Below are 17,926 nucleotides of genomic sequence, written 5' to 3'. Positions count from 1 at the left end.
TTACAACATCAACTTATGGGATACCTGGGTGTCCTCCATTAAATATTTGACATTTTATCCTAGCAGCTTCCTGGGTTGATAACTTTTGGTGAAAGGGGTGATTGGAGGAAGAAAAAGTGTGGCATGACAGAAAATTACAGACAGCAGTGAACATCAAAACTGGGATGACTCCTTCACACCCCTATGATCTGCACCACGGTGACCAGGACTCAGTGAAAGAGAGACTTCTTAGAGGATCTAGCAATCGACACACGGGCTGTTTTATTAGTTTTGCCCCTTCCATTTTCTTTTATGTCTCTTCCCAGTGCAGTCTCAAATTTCCAATTAACCTGTACTTCCTTTATAATAAGGACTCAAACTGGTACCCTAGTCAGAAAGAGCAACTTTTCTGGAGTATGAGGATGAAGATAAAAGGTTACATCCAGTGTCCGTAGACATTAGATATTCCATGGGGCAGAGAGCTCTCTCTTAGGACTAAATTTTCGATTTGAAGCACTGTTGCTCAAGGACCTTCCTTCTCATTCTGACTGGAAGAGTTATATATAATCATTATTTATTGCATTAAACTGGGTTGAGTACATTGCCCTGAGCAGAGGACAATTTAATACTTCATTACTTATTTTGGGAAAAGATCATCTTGGAGTTTCATCAAAATATTGTTAGGATTGCCACCACTCCCGATTTTCCCTGAACTACCATGAGGCTGTCAGAGTTTTAGACAGATTTTTTTTTTTCCTCTCAGAACCAAGTGTCACTGCTGCTTCGGAAAAACATTTCATGTAAATACTGTGGTTTCACTTTCAGGAGCTGGACTTGGGAAGCTGGATGAACTGTGCCAGTTTTTCACTGGCAGATAAGGAATACCAATTTAACTGGTGGAATTAGGATATAGGTTTTCTACAGTTGTTTGTAATATGCAAGATGCTGACTTTGATGGAATTTACATTTGTATATTTGTAATCTTGTAATAGTGAAAATGTATATAAAGATGTTTTAATATGTATGTAGTTTTTCAATAAATCCCAATGCCTTGAAGGCAGGATTTGCTGTCCAGATTGAATGCTCATTCTTAGGTCAGAGCCTGTCTAATGTTGAGCATTTTGTTTTCAGGGTATCTGTCTCTCAGGGGAGGCCTCTGGGACTGGAGTGAGAGGCTGCTGCCATTGTCCCCTCACTGTCTTCTCAACTCTGGTGAATTGATCGCATTAACTAACCAAGTGGTTTGGGTTCAGTGCAGGTGAGGAGAGTTTACATAAATGGTGCCTGTTGTTACAGCCCTTTGATTGGCAGACGTGGGTCCAAGGTGGGCATTATTGCCCCTCCCTTTGAGCTCTAAACAGTGGCCAAGGCTAGGCAGCCCTTGCTAAGCAATAGAGAACTAGGGAGGAGGGCTGGATATTTTTCCCATATCCTTTTTTGGCAGGGAGAGATGGAGAAGAGTATTAGGATTGACCACTAAGGATAAGAAAATCAGTGCCTGAGAAATCTAGGGAGCAAAGGGTTTCTATTCTAGGCTCCAGAAAGAAAACACTCTTTGGAGAAAGAAAAGTTGAGTCTTATGCTCTGGGTCGCTTTTCCCCATGTCAGTGTAACTGTCAGAAGGCAAGCTAAGCCTTGGTAATAAGATTGAAGTGGAGAGTTGGGACCTGACCATATGACCTGTGCCCAGAGCACTGAGCCTCCAGCTTCAGCTCCATTCTAGTGAAACTGAAGCCCAGGGCCTGTGCTGTGGCTCCTGCTAGGACTCAGCTTCACTAGCTTGGAAATTATCTGCCTGGAGGGAGGAGAGCACGTGAGTCTGGGCGATGACGGTGCTCAGTGTCAGTCCTTTCACCTCCTCTGTGTTCCACACGCTGGGGTAGGGACACATGGTATTTACTTCATTTAAACAATTCAGTCCACAGCTGCACAAACCATACTAGGGTCTCTTCCATAAAGCACCAGGTTATACTCACCAAAGTGCTGTAGAGACAAGGTACTCAGCTTCCTGTGCAAATTCTCAACTGCCTCTCTACAAACTTTACCCCACTTTGAGAATCTCTCATGGCTCAGTGTGAGTGTTTTCAGGGTTTGAGCTCCCAGAGATATATGTAATATCTCTTGGGGCTTCCTGTCCCCCAAGCGGGGCTTGTACACCTCAGAATAGGGGAGAGTATTTCTGGGAGGAATATTGTCATGATACTCTGATTGTTTCATCCCTGAGATGGCATTATATCTTCTACCTTTGTGTCCTACTCACTGCCTGGCACATGGTCTGGAATGTGGAATTGCCCAGTAAAGGGTGAATGAAAAATACCAAACCTTTCAGAGCCTCCATTTATATCTATAAAATGAGGATAGTCATTCATGCCTGTCTCAGAGTTGCTGTGAGGCTTGTTGGAAGATGCATGTGGATGCATTATGTCGAACGCTACTCTGCAAGCATATGGATTTGCCAGTATTACAACTGCATCATGTTTTGCGGACCACTCCTCCAAGGCCTGTTGTCTCATAAGCATCTCAAACTTGACATCTTTAAAAATGTGATGTTCCTTCTCTAAAAACGTGCTCTTCCTCCTGTGTTTCCCATTTCACTAAAAGGTACCTCCACATACCCAGTCACTCAGGCTGGAAACCCAAAAGACATTCTCAATCCCTCCTTCCTTACTCCCATAATCAAACAATCTCTAAATCTTGTTATTTCTACTTCCAGATTGCATCTTGAATCACCTCTATAGCCGATGCCCTAGTCCAGGATTCCATAATTTCTTGCCAGGGTGTTGGCAGTAGCCTCCTGATCTCCCCACTCCCATTTTTGCTTCCTTTCCATCCAATCTGTGCACAGCAGCCAAAGGGGGATATTTGCATAATTAAATAGGAGGATGCCACTCCCTCACTCAAAACCTTTTCTGTCTTCCAGTGCACTCAGGATTAAGTTCAAACTACAAGACCCTCCATGACATAGTTGTGCCTCCCAACCTCCTATCATCCTCTGTTCTCCATTCACATTACACAAAGCTTCAGAGCCTTCCCCCCCTTTTTTTCAAATGGACTTCTTTCTTTAATTTTCTTTATTTTCCTTATTTTTTATTTATTTATCTTTTGGCTGCGTTGGGCGTTAGTTGCGGCATGTGGGCTTCTCTCTAGTTGTGGCACTCAGGCTTCTCTCTAGTTGTGGCATATGGGATCTTTCATTGCAGCGCTTGGGCTCTTCACTGCAGCATGTGGGCTTCTCTCTAGTTGTGGTGCGAGGACTCTAGAGTGCACGGGCTTGGTTGCCCCACAGCATGTGGGATCTTAGTTCTCCAACCAGGGCTTGAACCCACATCCCCTGCATTGGAAGGTGGATTCTTAACCACTGGACCACCAAGGAAGTCCTCCCTTCATTTTAGAAGGAACCACAGTCTGGTGTTCTTTTTTTTTTTTTTTTTTTTTTTTTTATGCGTTACGCGGGCCTCTCACCGCTGTGGCCTCTCCCGCTGCGGAGGACAGGCTCCGGACGCGCAGGCCCAGCGGCCATGGCTCACGGGCCCAGCCGCTCCGCGGCACGTGGGATCCTCCCAGACCGGGGCACGAACCCGTGTCCCCTGCATCGGCAGGCGGACTCCCAACCACTGCGCCACCAGGGAAGCCCCAGTCTGGTGTTCTTGATGGCTGGTGGGGTAGAGGTGGGGGTGAAGCGGCAGCTCTCAGCTCCAGGCTGGAGAATCACTGGACCCAATCTAAGGGGTAGAAGGTGCAGGGTCAGGATTGGGAGTGAGTCCTGTAGGTTTTTCAGTCCCCATCTCTTTTTGTCAGAGGCTGAAGGAAGGAGAAAAGCTGACTGCCCACCCCTCTCTTTGTTTGTCTTGTCTAACTTATGTTATTTATCAAAAAGACAGGTTATTTGGAAAACCAGATGGACCCAGGCAAAAATCATCTGGGTTTTCCAAACGTGAAAAATTAGGTTCTGGGGGCCCAGGAGGAAAGGCATATGAGAGTGTGTGTGTGTGTGTGTGTGTGTGTGTGTGTGTGTGTGTGTTTATGGTTGGGAGGGGGTGAGGAGTATTGAAAGTATTTTATGTCTCTGTAGTCAGACCCGGAAATCCCTCCATAACATCCAAGCTTTCCCCCTCCCTCTTTTTCCTTCAAGTTCTTTATGATTACAATCTAAATGAGAAAACTAAAATCTGTATATTGGTGGCTGGGAGTGCTGAAAGGTTTAATTGGCCAAGAATGAGAACATGTCAGTGCTGTAGCAGAACGGCAGCCGACAGCTTTCTCTAGCTCTCCTGCCCTCGCCTCCTCCCACAGATCCACTGGCTTACTGAGAGTGTCAGGGTACAGAGAGGTTTCTAGAGCAGAGACCCGGCCCACCTCTTGTCCCTTCAATGTTATCATCCCAAAATGATCACAGCAGTTATGGAAGTTAGACATTAAGGGAAGAACTTACCCTTTCATAACTTTGTGATGATATTATGGCCAAAGAACACTGGGGGTTAAGGGCTGTCTGTCCATTAAATATCCAGGGAAGGAGCTAGCTCTGTGCCTACAACCAGGAATTTTTAAAGCTTGTGGTTCTGTTACCTCTGGGCAGCAACATTATTAGGAAAGAACTAAAGCAGGAGGCTATGGAGGCATGACTCTTGGCTGCAATAGAGGAAATGTTCTGGCTGAAATCATAGGGAGAGCCCTCTCTCTACATACACACATGCATACTCACAGAACAGAGCCAAGACCCTTTCTGGCCTGAAGAATCTCTGGCAGCAGCACAAGCACTTGTCCCATGTTGAGTGTCATTTGTCACTGAGCCCTGCCCGGCCCACTCACCCATTGTCACAGTGCCATCGGACTGTGATAGCCACTTAATAACTTGATCTCATCTGTATAATCTGAGTTAACTAGCTCCACAGTTGTGAGGATTAAATTTGAGAAATTTGTAAAGTGTCTGCCTCCAGGTCCAGCACATAGTAAATCTCAGTGAGTGCTTGTTGAATGAATGAATCCGTGAATTGGAGCGTTAAGGCTCCCTTGACCATTTCCAAAAGTCAGTGTGTAACAGCTTGAATAACAGGCTTGTGGGCTGTCCTGTGGAGCCTGGAGCCTGAGCATGCTCTAACCCTGCCATTCATTTAACATATGTTTAATGAGTATCTGTGGTATGTGGGGTAGACCCCGTGATGCACCACCCTATCCCCTTTAGTGAAGGCTTTGCTGGCCCCTCTGCAGACAGCCTTCAGTGAGGGGACGGCCTCAGCTGCAGAGAACCCCTTACCCAACGCTCACGCCCCATTCCAGCACAGCCCACATCCAGTGATGACAGGAGTGTAAAGGCCTGGCCACCTCAGCTCATTTTGGGACAATTCTAAAGGGCCCATTCTCACTTCAGAGCTCCCTGGGGGGTTGGCTGAGGCTGTCATGGACCTGTATGGTAGTTCAGCTCCTTTCCCCTCACGTCCACAGACGTTGATCCCAAGGGCGGCATCCTAAACTGTCTGAGTCTGCTTCCTGGGGTATCCAGTCTATGAGTGTGCTAGTCCTGGTGGCCAAGGCTTTAGGACAGGAAAGGACAGAGACTCCTTTGCAGTTTCCAGCACTTGTTTCCAGCGTTGGAGATGTCCATGCTGCCTTTTTATGTCCACCAGAGGGCAGCAGCAGCATAGCAACCCGTCCTCCTGAGGCTCAGTGGGGTGGGCTTGGAGGTCTTTCCCCCAGCCCCCTCCAATTTCCCACCCCTAGTACTGAGTATTAGGCAGGATCACCCTCCTAAGGGAAGAAAACTTTGGGAAACTGTCTAGGCCTTAGTTTTGTCAGTCTCAACACAGCCCCCTCCCACCCCAGTGCCAAGGCCAATCTGTCTTCCTAATGCGGACCCCACCCCCCTCCTCAGTGGGCAACCTCCTTGCCCAGGATCTCCCACCTCTCCACACTCACCATCCACAATAGATTTGTTTTCTGTGTGACAAGGTAATTATGAGCTTGGGGATAGGAGGCCCAGGGGCCAGTCTGAGGATGGTCACTTCAATCTGGTTCTCCCTGTTCTGCTAACATTATTGATTGTTTAGTTTTATTTATTATGATGATTTTTCTGTGTGAACTGGCTCTGATGACATGAGGTATGGAGGTAAGAGGGCAAAAGCGAATTTATTCTTGTCACAATTTAGCTTCCTGAAACCACCCACCCGACATTTTTTTTTTTTTTTTGGTCTACTGGTTTTAGCATCTTTGCTTACCTGCCTTCATTCTGTTCCCTACTCCCCAAATTTCTCCCAAAGATTCTTCCAGGAATTGGAGCCAGATGTGGCTAGAGAATGCCATTAACTTATCAGCAAGCCTTTATTGCATTCCCATTACTAGTCAGTTATTTCTAGGCTAAGCTCCCCAACTTCCTGCTTCCTTCTCAGCCCTTCCCCTGGGGCAGTCCTGAGACAGGCCAAGCTATGTGCCTTTTTTTTTTTTTTTTCCTGCAGGAGTTTCTCTGGCTGTGAAATGGGTATGAGGAAAACCTGAGGAGGAAGCTTTCAGAGAGGGAGATTGAGATTGAGTGGAGCCTATTCAAAGAGCATGCCTGCCTGACCTTCAGGCTACTAAAGGCCTCCCATGGTGTACTCTACTTCCTTATGGAGAACGGGAGGGGCAGGGTGGGACAGGGCACGGTGATTGCCCGATTGCCGTGGGAATCAGCTGAGGCCGAGGGCGATTTGTGGAGCCACGTTCCCCCAGTCTGTTTTCTCTGTGTGTGCCAGAAGAATGAATAAATCATTGTTCAGGGGTGGGATGCAGCTGCCGGGCTCCTCCCCTCCGGCACATGCCCCGACTCCAGCTCCTCCATTGAGGGCTGCTGGAGCAGAGCAGTTTATACACCCAGCTCCCCAAATCCTATTGAGGCCTCCCCCTCCGCACGAGCCACCGGCTTCAAGCCCATTCAGCCTGGCCCTTTGTGCTGGAGGTTAAGTGGTTACATGTGGGGGGCACCCAGAAAGGACCTGTCAGTCCCTGAAAGGCTGTGCTGATAGCGTGCCCTCCTACTGATGAATGGGTGGGTGGAGGAGAGGTGGGCGGCCCGAGGGTGGGGTGGAGGAGAGGGCAGGGGGATTATGGAGCCCATGGAGGCAGCTGCTAGGAAGGGGGTGGAACAGGCACTCCCTTCTCTCATTCTCCCTTCAGATCGGCTTCTCTACCTCACTCTGTTGTGGGCTCTGGGACCTTGGATTTGGCTTCTCTGGGCTCCTGGTGGAAGAGAGGCTATTTACCATTTGGGTGCATTGGGGAGAAAGAGTCTATGCTAACTTTCAGGCTTCCAGCATCTCCAAAACACACCTCAGTTTCTCCTTTTTCCCTTCAGGGTCAGGAGGGAGGATGCAGGGGGGCTTGGGAAGAGAAATTCATCTCCCAGGTTAATGTGGAGCAGTACATTTGGAACTGCCCCACTGAGCTTTAAAAGCTTCCTGGGGGGCTTCCCTGGTGGTGCAGTGGTTGGGAGTCCGCCTGCCAATGCAGGGGACGCAGGTTCCTGCAGGTTCATGCCCCAGTCCGGGAGGATCCCACATGCCGCGGAGCGGCTGGGCCCGTGAGCCATGGCCGCTGGGCCTTCACGTCTGGAGCCTGTGCTCCGCAGCGGGAGAGGCCACAGCAGTGAGAGGCCCGCGTACCATAAAAAAAAAAAAAAAAAAAAAAGCTTCCTGGGAGGTCCCTCAGGAGCTGTTCAGGGTGGATGGTTCAGGGCAGGAGAGATCTCAAACTGGGTATATTACAAAGATTTTGTTGGAAAAGGATGATTCTAAGGCTTACGACAAAAAAAGCTGTAAAACTTCAGATTTGATGTACCAGCCCCTCATTTTACAGCTGAGAAAACAGCCATGTCGGGGGTGGAGAAGGGACACATCTTACCTAAGGTGATCACACATCAATTTCTGGATAGATGAGAGTGACACTTTACCTTTAAGGGGTGGTAGAGAAATGGATGAACAAAACAACTAGGTCACCAGCTTCCTAGGACTTCCTTTGCTGAGCTGAGCTAATTCTGGAGAATGGTTTTTTTCTGCCTTAAGGACTCTCAGGTACTTCAAAGGTCCTCCAGGGCTCTGCCTGGCCTTAGGAGCCCAAGTAACAGCGTTCACAATTTTAATGTTATTTAACAGTGTTCAAGGCATATTATCTTTATTTAACCTAAAAGGGTTAAAATGCTTTGATTTGTCCAAGTTCCCAAAGCTATGTGGGAAGTTGACAGATGATATGAGCTCAGGAAAAGAGAAGAAAGCAGGTCACAATGGAGCTTGTCCCCCAGGATTAGATGCCTGTGCTTTGTTTTGATGTGGAATCTTTGGGGGCTTCCTCAGTTATTTCTCTGCCGTTCACAGGATGAAGCCCAAGCTCCTTGGAACGCAGGTCAAGGCCTTTCACAACTGGGCCAACTTTATCCTCCAGCCTCACCTCCCATCTCCATTTCCTCCCAAGCTCCAGCCACACTGGCCTCCTCTGTGTTATCTGAACACGCACACAGCATACAGTTTCCGCTGCCTTCTGCTTTCTCTCGGTGAGCTTCTATTCATCCTTCAAAACCTGGCTCAAATATCACTTCTGTGAAGCCTTTTCCTTCCCGTCTTTTGGGCTCATTACTTTTGCCTTCTAGCTCTGTTGTAGGACCTATCATGTTGTACAGCCCACTCTTTTCTATTTCCCTTTCTAAACAGAGAGCTCTCCGAGGCCACCACCACTTCTGATTCTGCTCTTAATCCTCAGCACATTACCTGGCACAAAGTAGCCCTGTGTAACTGTGTCCTGAATGTGAATAAATGAATGGGAAGGGGCAAGGTCCTTGAGATTAAAACACCTTGATCCTAGCCATCTCTTTTTTCCTGGGAGTACTGACATTGAGAAATTATCCACCTATAGAGGAACTCATGCCGGTCCTATTCCCTGAAGCAGAAATTCCTCTCAGCCTCCCTTGTCTCCTTGCCTCACATCCCAGGCCCCTAGGGCCTGGATCTGGCCACTCACTGCTAGCCAGTCTTGGCTCTGACATCTGTCTGCTCACCAAGATAGCGACTCACTTTCCACTGCTAGATCTTCATGATGGGCTGGCCTTCTGCAGAGCCCTGTTTGGGCTGGTACTGTCCATCTCTGGTGATTTCTGTGTCCCTGCCAGTTAAGTCCCTGCAATCTATGTAGCTGGGTGGACACAGCTACAGACACCCCTTCACCTGGGGTGACTGATTCCCTGGCATCCTGACTGAAGAAGCCTCTGGTGACTGAATAACAGACATCTGTATATCTGCTTTTCTGTGGTCATGGATGCCCCTGCCTTCCCGGGGGTTTTTGTTCTCCAGGCTCCCAGCTCTCTTGAAAGTCATGGAGCTGCCAGGACCACTGTCTGAGCACTTACTGCATTAATTATACGTGCTAGAGTATCCCACCCAAGATTATCCTTGCCTAAGAAAAGAGAAGCTACATTCTGATGCCCTTGGAATTCAATTTACCTGTCAGGTATTATGTTATTTAGAGATAATCAGCTTTATAGAACAATGGAGTGACCAACGGATGACTCAGCTATGTCAGGTTGTTGCACGCTGAGTAAAATATAGGCTTTAGATCAACAATCAATATATAATTCTTGTTTTTTTTGTAACCAGAATACATAGGAAGAGGTAGAGGTAGGTGTGGCATGTTATGTGATTGTACCTAATCACTTTCTCGGAGAATTTGCTTCCTGTCTCTGATATTCGACATTCTGCGGTTCAGGAGGTTTTAGCATCTAGGGAGAAATGTTTCTAACCAGGGAATGCAGAGACGATTCCACTGCGTTTTGGGCTCCTTGTAATACTAGAGGAATAGAAGAAAGGAGGTCACACTTGTAGGCTGATAATGGCTATTAAGGGGAAACAGAGTTGCTACTACTTAATGAGTGCTGAGAGGTGCCTCAGTGGGACCCAGGGGACCACCTTGTGCTCTTGTATTAATCAAGATTCTTTTGATTGCCAGTGAAAGAAATTCCACTCAAGTTAGGCTTGGCAAAATTAGGGTCTTGCTGCAAGGTATACCAAGGCCTCAGGAAACAGGGACAGGACCATCACCAGGACTTCTGTCTTTCTGTGTCTGTATGTCAGCACTATTTTCTCCTACTACAGACTGACTTCTATTTGGCAGGAAATGTGATTGTTACAGCCCTAGGCTCACATCTTCCCTGCTTTGTCTTCCTTTAATTTTATTTCAAAAAGTCCCAGAGAAGGACTCTGACACCTAGAGTGGGAGTCCTATTCCTAGATTCATCAGGCTTCCACATGACCCACCTAATTAGAGCTGGGAGAGACAGGAGAGGTATGAGGAGGAGCTATTCAGGGCCCACCAAACAAACAATGAGATTTTGTCGCGACTTTATGACATAGGAAGACCTGTATCACTGCAGACCACCAAAGCTCAGAGACTTTACAAGTGAGGATTTGGGTCACCTCATAAGGAAAAAAACTCCATCTGAAGGTAAGGGGAACTTGCAGCGGATAAGGGAGAAGCGAGACTAGTTAGGCCTCAGAACCTGATGTAGAAATGGGGCTGAGGTCTCCATGTGTATATTTTTAGCTGGGGGAGTGTCCAAAGCTTGAGTTACTTCTGCCTTTTCCTTTTTATTTCCTTTTCCCTCTTAACATAGGAGTTGTCGTAATCATGAAATGTTTTTTTTTTCTCTTCCATTTCCCTTATTTTGTATATAGGATTTGTTGGTGTGATTTAATTTGCCATTTAATCTCTAGGTTGCAGAATGGTAAACTGGAATTAAGTTGGAAATGGAAGAGGATGCCTCATTATGGAGATCAGACTCAAATTCTTCTTTTAAAACAAAAAAAGCAAAAGAAAGGGAGGCGGGAAAGACAAGGGTATTTTTTAATGTATTATGATTCAAAGATGAATCCATAGGAGTTTTGTTTTGTTTGTTTTTAATTGGTGGCATGGAGGGGGTAGCAGGAGGAAGGTATAGCCAATTGCTTGGTTTACTCAGTAAAGCTGGGGGGTAGGAAGGGACCTCCTGGAAGCTCATGTGCCCTAAAGGCTAAACTTGTCCCAGACTTCTTTCTGGGGCTGCCTCTCCCTAACAGCAGCCAGTGCTTTTTGGTCTTATCATTAGAGTAAGCAATTACTCTGTTCAGTAAGTGACTTTAATTAAATAAGCACAAAATGAACATATAACTTCAAATTGTGATAGATGCTATCAAGAAAAGGATCAAAATGCCCTGGGATAATATAAAAGGGGGAATTAATCCGGCCTAGGAGGTCAGAGAAGGTTTATCTGAAAAGAGATCTTAAATATGAGAGGGGGAAGAGAATTTTAGGCAGAGGGAACAGTGTGGCAGAAAGAAGCATGAGACCCAGTTCCAGAGACTGAAGGGCAAAGGCTGAAGCTGGAGAGATAGAGCAGGATGCTCAGAGCCCTGCGGCTGCAGCCTTAGGATTTACCCTGCAATGCGAAAGCCATTGAAGGGTTTTAGGCAGGAGGGTGGTGACATGATCAGATTTTCATTCTGAAAATGTCACTGTATCTGCAGTGAGGAAAACCGATCGGAGCGACCCAGTAAATGCGGTAGGGAATTAAACAGGACCTGCAAGGCTTCGGTCCGGGCTGCCGAAGCCGGGGGAGGCGATTCCGACGCTCCGGCAGGCGCGCGGCTCCGCGGAAAACCGAACCGGCACACGTGGGCCAGGCTGCCCCGCCCTGCCGCGCTGACGCCGCCTGACTCGGCAGTCCCGGCTTGCGTTGGGCTCACGGCCCGGGATCCCACACCCCACGCGCCGGTCCGCGTGGACGCCCAAGCCGAGGGATTCCCCTCCCCTCCCCTCCGCCCAGCCCCGAGGGACGAGTTCCCGCCGCGGGCGCTCGGAACCAGAGCCAGCCGGGCGGAGCGGCGCCTCCAGGCCGTGAGTCGGGGCCCGGAGCGGGAGGGTTTGGACCCTAGCAGGGGGCGGGGGTCACAGCCTCTGCCCAGCTGCCTCTTTTGGAGAGATTAGGGATGGACGGTCAGTATCCTCTGTCTCCTGGGGGTAGTGTCCCTCTCCCGCAAGGCTAGGCAGGAAGGGAGGCCGCCTCCCCCCATCCTTGCAGAGCGCTCTCCCACACACAAATTGTGGATTAGCTTAGAGAGAAGCCTGATCCTGGGGTGTCTCGGTTCCCATTTTACCGTCTCCGAGAACCCCTAGGTCCTTAGCAAGACCCCCACCTCATTCCAGCTGCCTTCACGGCCCCGCCCAAATTTAGAAAATAGAAAACATTTGGGCGGGGACATCTCCAGGCACCATGCTTAGCGGGATGGAGTCTGTAGATTACGAAGGGACTGTCCCTACACCATTGCCCCCAGGACTTCTTCCCACCTGGATGTGGGGCTGGTCCCTGCCACCTCCACTTACGCTCTCCCTCACTCTTACTGATCCCCAGTTTTTCTAATCCTAGTAGTTTATGGTCAGTAGGAACTTATTGTCAATTTAAACCCTAATTTTGGGAGAAGTCAGTTATTGGGGAGGAAAGAATAATGTGGTGTGTTCTCTCTCTAGGGCCTCAGGATGGAGCAAGACAGAGGCAGGGACCCGGGATAGTACTAGACATGGAGGGAAGGGGCAAGGTCAGAAGAGAGGCTTGTCAGTGGGAGAAGGGCTTCTTCACTGGGCAGAGGAGGGAACCCAACCCAGCTCTTCCAGCCCTGGGCAGTCAGCAGTAGCCTCTGCTACTCTTGGCCCGTCTCCCTGAGCATAGATAGCCCACTGCAGTCCCCTCCCCCATTCACTTACTCACTCAGCAAGGATGTGCTGGTGCCTGCTTGGTGCCCCGTTCTGTGCTGGCCCTGAATATGATGGAGGGTATATAGAGGAATTCCATGTCTAGCTAGGGAGCCAGTAAGCTGCTATTACAAGATAGAAAACAAAAACAAAAAAAAGCTGAATAGACATTTATTGATCATAAACTGTGTACCGGGGACAAGAAACAAACATGAATAAGACAGCATATACCCAGGGCAGTGGGGATCCTGAGGAAGGCATAGTTAACTGTGTGTGTTTGTGTATATGGGGGCAGTGGGGAGGATATCAGGATAGCTTCAGGGAAGTGGGCGTACTAGAGCTGCGTTTTGAAGTATGAAAAGGAATTTGCTGGGTGCAGAAGGGAAGAGCTTAGAGGGAAGGGGAGAGGAAGGATATTATAGGCCCAGGGAGTTGTATGAGGAGAATAATGGTGTGTCTGGAGATCTCTGAGCAGTGTGGAGGCAGAGTGGCAAGAGGCAAGTCTGGAGCAGTGAGCGGGGGCCAGATGAAGCACGGCTTTGCAGGCCGGAAGAGGGTTAGCGGGAGGTTAGGGAGGGAGCCATGACAAACTTACATTTTTAACTAGAGGCAGAGAGATCAGAGGACAGCCTGCCTCAGGGCTGTGGGAAAACCCTGTGAGGAGACTGAATCAGCAGTCAGAGAGGGAAGAGGAAAACCACCAAGGGAGGTGTTACCAGAGCCAAGGGAAAGGAGCAGCCTTGTCCCTGCTGCTAGGCTGCCTCTACTGCAGGCACCCCACCCTGTCCTGCTCTGACTCATTCTCTGCTTCCCTTTGACAGACCAGATGTTTGCCATCCAGCCAGGGGTAGCTGAAGGGGGGCAGTTCCTGGGGGACGCGCCTCCTGGAGTATGTCAGCCCGAGCTTCAACCAGACAGCAACTCCAACTTCATGGCAAGTGCCAAAGATACCAATGAGAATTGGCATGGGATGCCAGGCCAAGTGGAACCCATACTGACGAGGAGCTTCTCTGAGTTGCCCTCTGACAACCAGGCCTTCCAGGATCCTGGACTCCCTGAGGGGGAGGTCCGCAGCCCACCAGAGGGGGCAGAGATCCCTGGAGCTGGGCCTGAGAAGATGGGTGGTGCCAGCACAGTCTGCTCCCCTCTGGAGGACAATGGTTATGCCAGCAGCTCCCTGAGCATTGACAGCCCTAGCCGCAGCCCTGAGCCTGCCTGTGGGACCCCTCCCGGCCCTGGTCCTCCAGCTCTCCTTCTGCCCTCGGTGGCCCAGGCTGTACAGCAGCTGCAGGCTCAAGAGCGCTATAAAGAGCAGGAGAAGGAGAAGCACCATGTGCACTTGGTGATGTACCGTCGCCTGGCCCTGCTCCAGTGGATCCGGGGCCTGCAGCACCAGTTGGTTGACCAGCAGGCCCGTCTGCAGGAGAGCTTTGACACCATCCTAGACAACCGGAAGGAGCTTATCCGCTGTCTCCAACAGAGGGCAGCACCATCCACACCCCAGGACCAGGGCTAAGGGCGTCTCTGTACAGGGGTGCAAGGGTTTATGTATATATTTGCAGGCATGTGTGTGGTTGTGCACAAGCGAGTACAGATTATTTGCTGGTATGAGTGCAGGGAAGCATAAGTGAGTATGTCAGTGCTAGCATGTAGGCAGATGTGCACAGGCCATGTGAGAAGCAGCAGCCCTATGTGTGAGTATGTACATATGTGTATGTATAGTACGTATGTAGGAGGAAGTAAGTTTGTATATGCACGTGTGGATGGGTACCCCACGGTGTGTGTTTATGTACATGAGTGAAGATATATATGCAAAAGATGTGTGTTTCTGTATGAGTGAGTTTGAGCGTGCAGATTTGTGGTGGGTGTTTGTGAGTGAGCCCTTGTGTGTGCAGGCCTATGTGTAGGGGTGCATGCGTGCAGGTGCGTGCATGGGATGTATACATTAGGAGCATGTATATTTGCAGGCTGACTCAGGAGCAAGTGTGTGCAAATATATGTTCAGTTGCAGACGTGGGGCATCCATCCATACCTTATGTTACCCGTGGTCTCCACTAGCCTTTTTTCTCCACAGGGTGCCACTGCTCCCTGGAGAGAAGGCTAGCCTGCTCTCATTATCTGAAGGCTGTGGCTGATCCTTTCTCTTGGATTTCTCGGCTACCTCTCCTTATCCCTCCCCTTCACTCCTCCCAGATCTTGCTCTGCTAAGGCTGTTGTCCCTGATGGTGGATTTGCTGTAGGAAGTTAGGTCGCTACTCTGGCCTACTATGGCTTTTTGGCTGCAATCTTGCGAAGGCAATTGGTAGAGAACTGGTATCAGGGAAGGGAGCTAGAATGGTGATTGACACCATGGCAGGCATGGAGGCGGGATCAGAGGAGAAGATAGGGGACTGTCCCACTTGAACTCTGCCATTGGGCACGTGGGAGATGGGGATGGGGGAGATGACGATGGCAGAACCCTGAGAAGACTAGGAGAATGGGAATTCTACAATACCAGTTCCAAACAAATCACACCTCTCCACTGCAAGGGAGCTGTTGCAAACCATATTGACTTAAGCTTCTGATGAAAAGGAATCTATGTTAATATAATGTCATATGTCAACTACGCCTCAATAAAAAAGAAAAAAGAAAAGGAATGTGTGCTTTCTAAGCTTGCAAGGAGTGGAGAGGGGTTCCAAGGCTGTTGGAGAAAACTCTTACTTCCCTCTCTGTGCTTCTACTTGCTGTGCCTCTCTGGCTGTAGCAACATTAGGTGTCAAATTAATTTGGTCAATTTCTCTGAAATCAGACTGTGTGGGCCAGGAGGAGCCACAGGTTGGCTCTCCAGAGTGCGCAGTGGGCAGTGTCAGTCCAGCCACTGGAAGCTCTTAGGATGCTGGGCCATACCCTCTTCTGTGAATGCATGGGCTTGACAGGCCCCAGCAGAGGCTCCGTGAGGTGGAGAGCCGGTGAGTTCTGGAGAGAACCAAGGACTAAAGTAGTTGAGCTCCCTGCTTTGCTTTTGGGAGCCAAGAGGATGCAAAATCCTGATAGGTGAGCAGTGACACAGAGGTCACTGATGCCTCTGGCCCTGTCTCCCTATCTGTAAAATGAGTGGGTGCATAGGTGGGAGGTATAGGGAGTGACGCTGAAGCAATGGCCCTGGGAACTCTGCGTCTCACTTTTGCATGTTGAGTGTGAACCTGGCCTCTGGACCAACGAAGATAAGCTGGGGCAAAGAAATTCATTTCTTGGGTTTGTGTTTCTATTCTACCTGTTGTTAGGTAGCCTCTTTTCCTCACTGAGCTCCCCTTTTGAGCAGGGTTCTGGGCTGGGAGCTGGGGCGCGGGTGTTGGGAAAGAAACTGGGGGGAGGAATTCAGTCTGCTATGGCTGACAGTCTCATGGAGGGATATGGGGAGGTGGATGTGGGGGGAATCTTTCTTCAGGGGCCTCTCAGTCTGACGGGAGACTTTGGCCTCTGCCCAAGAGCCCCATATGGGATTGTCCTTGTCCTAAGGCACCTTTGGGCCTGAAAGGGAGGGGCGTCAATTGTGAGGGACACATATGCACCTCCGACACTCATATATCACACTCATATACTCAATCTGCCCTGGAGCCACCAGTTCCCTGAAGGGGGGTCTGATTGTGAAAGACTGAGTCAGGGTCCTTAGATGGTTCTGACACAGATGTAGTTATAGTACATGTACATGACTTCAGGTATTTGTTGGCACCAATCTAGATTAGATCTTCTATTTTACATTAGTTTGTATGATGATTCATAAATTAGTTTCTAAAAAATTCAATACTTTTATAAAGAAAGTATATTACAGTTGACCCTTGAACAACACAGGAGTTAGGGGCACCAACCCACCATGCAGTCGAAAATTTGTGTGTAACATATAATCAACCCTCCATATACGCAGTCCTTCCATATCCATGGTTCTACCTCCTTGGATTCAACCAACTGCGGATGGTGTAGTACGTAGCATTTACTATTGCATAACAAATTACCCTAAAACTTAGTGACTTAAAACAATCACAATTTCTGTAGGTCAGGACTCTCTCACCAAGCTGCAATCAAGATGTCATTCCAAGGTCCCTGGTCTCCTTCGTTGGGAGCATTCAGTTCCCGGAGGGCTGTAGGCTGGAGATCACTTTTAGTTCCTTCCATGTGGGCAGCTTGCTTCATCAAATCATGCAAGCCAAGAAAGTTATAGAGTATTAACAAGACAGAAGTCACAGTTTTCTGCCACCTAATCACAGAAGTGACATTCCTCAGTGTTGCCATATTTTATTGGTTAAAAATAAGTTGCGGGCTTCCCTGGTGGTGCAGTGGTTGAGGGTACGCCTGCCGATGCAGGGGACGTGGGTTCGTGCCCCGGTCCAGTCCGGGAAGATCCTACATGCCGCGGAGGGGCTGGGCCCGTGAGCCATGGCCGCTGAGCCTGTGCGTCCGGAGCCTGTGCTCCGCAATGGGAGAGGCCGCAGCGGTGAGAGGCCCGCGTACCGCCAAAAAAAAAAAAAAAGGTTGCTTAAAGGGAGAATATTACACAAGGCTCTGAGTACATGGGGGGGAGGGGTCCTCAGGGGCCATCTTAGAGGCTTCGTGCTACAGGAGGCGTATTTTGATTGATCAGATAAAGGCATATTTTATTGATTGTTTTTAATTATACAAATAAAAATTAATTCTACTTATAAAAATGGAAACATTTCAGAGAAATCTAATATTTCCTTTTATCCCTCCCCAACAAGGTATATATATTTTATTTTATTTTATTTTATTTTATTTTTTTGTGGTACGCGGGCCTCTCACTGTTGTGGCCTCTCCCGCTGCAGAGCACAGGCTCCGGACGTGCAGGCTCAGTGGCCATGGCTCATGGGCCCAGCCGCTCCGCGGCATGTGGGATCTTCCCGGACCGGGGCACGAACCCGTGTCCCCTGCATCGGCAGGCGGACTCTCAACCACTGTGCCACCAGGGAAGCCCAGGTATATATATTTTAAACCTCACAAAGTATACTTCTTGCTGAAACAGTCAGTGACCCAGGACATTAATAATTCTTGTTATCTCGACATTTGACATTTAAACAGAAACGATACTGGACCAGTTTTGTTTTTTTTTTAAGGTGTGTCTCATTATTTCTTTTTTTTTTTAAAATAAATTTATTTATTTATTTTTGGCTGCATTGGGTCTTCGTTGCTGCGCGCAGGCTTTTTCTAGTTGTGGACAGCG

General features: G+C 48.7%; 1 protein-coding gene across 1 annotated transcript; it reads left to right on the top strand.

Moving 5' to 3' along the window:
- Positions 1-13,540: 13,540 nt before the first annotated feature.
- On the top strand, positions 13,541-14,230 carry C1H1orf216 (chromosome 1 C1orf216 homolog). The gene has a single exon (XM_065896872.1). The coding sequence runs from the start codon at positions 13,541-13,543 to the stop codon at positions 14,228-14,230; it is 690 nt and encodes a 229-aa protein (XP_065752944.1).
- Positions 14,231-17,926: the final 3,696 nt, after the last annotated feature.

Source organism: Phocoena phocoena, chromosome 1 (assembly GCF_963924675.1).
Source record: "Phocoena phocoena chromosome 1, mPhoPho1.1, whole genome shotgun sequence".
Taxonomy (NCBI): domain Eukaryota; kingdom Metazoa; phylum Chordata; class Mammalia; order Artiodactyla; family Phocoenidae; genus Phocoena; species Phocoena phocoena.
Note: the sequence above shows the minus strand (reverse complement) of the source record. Positions and strands in the feature narration are given on the sequence as shown.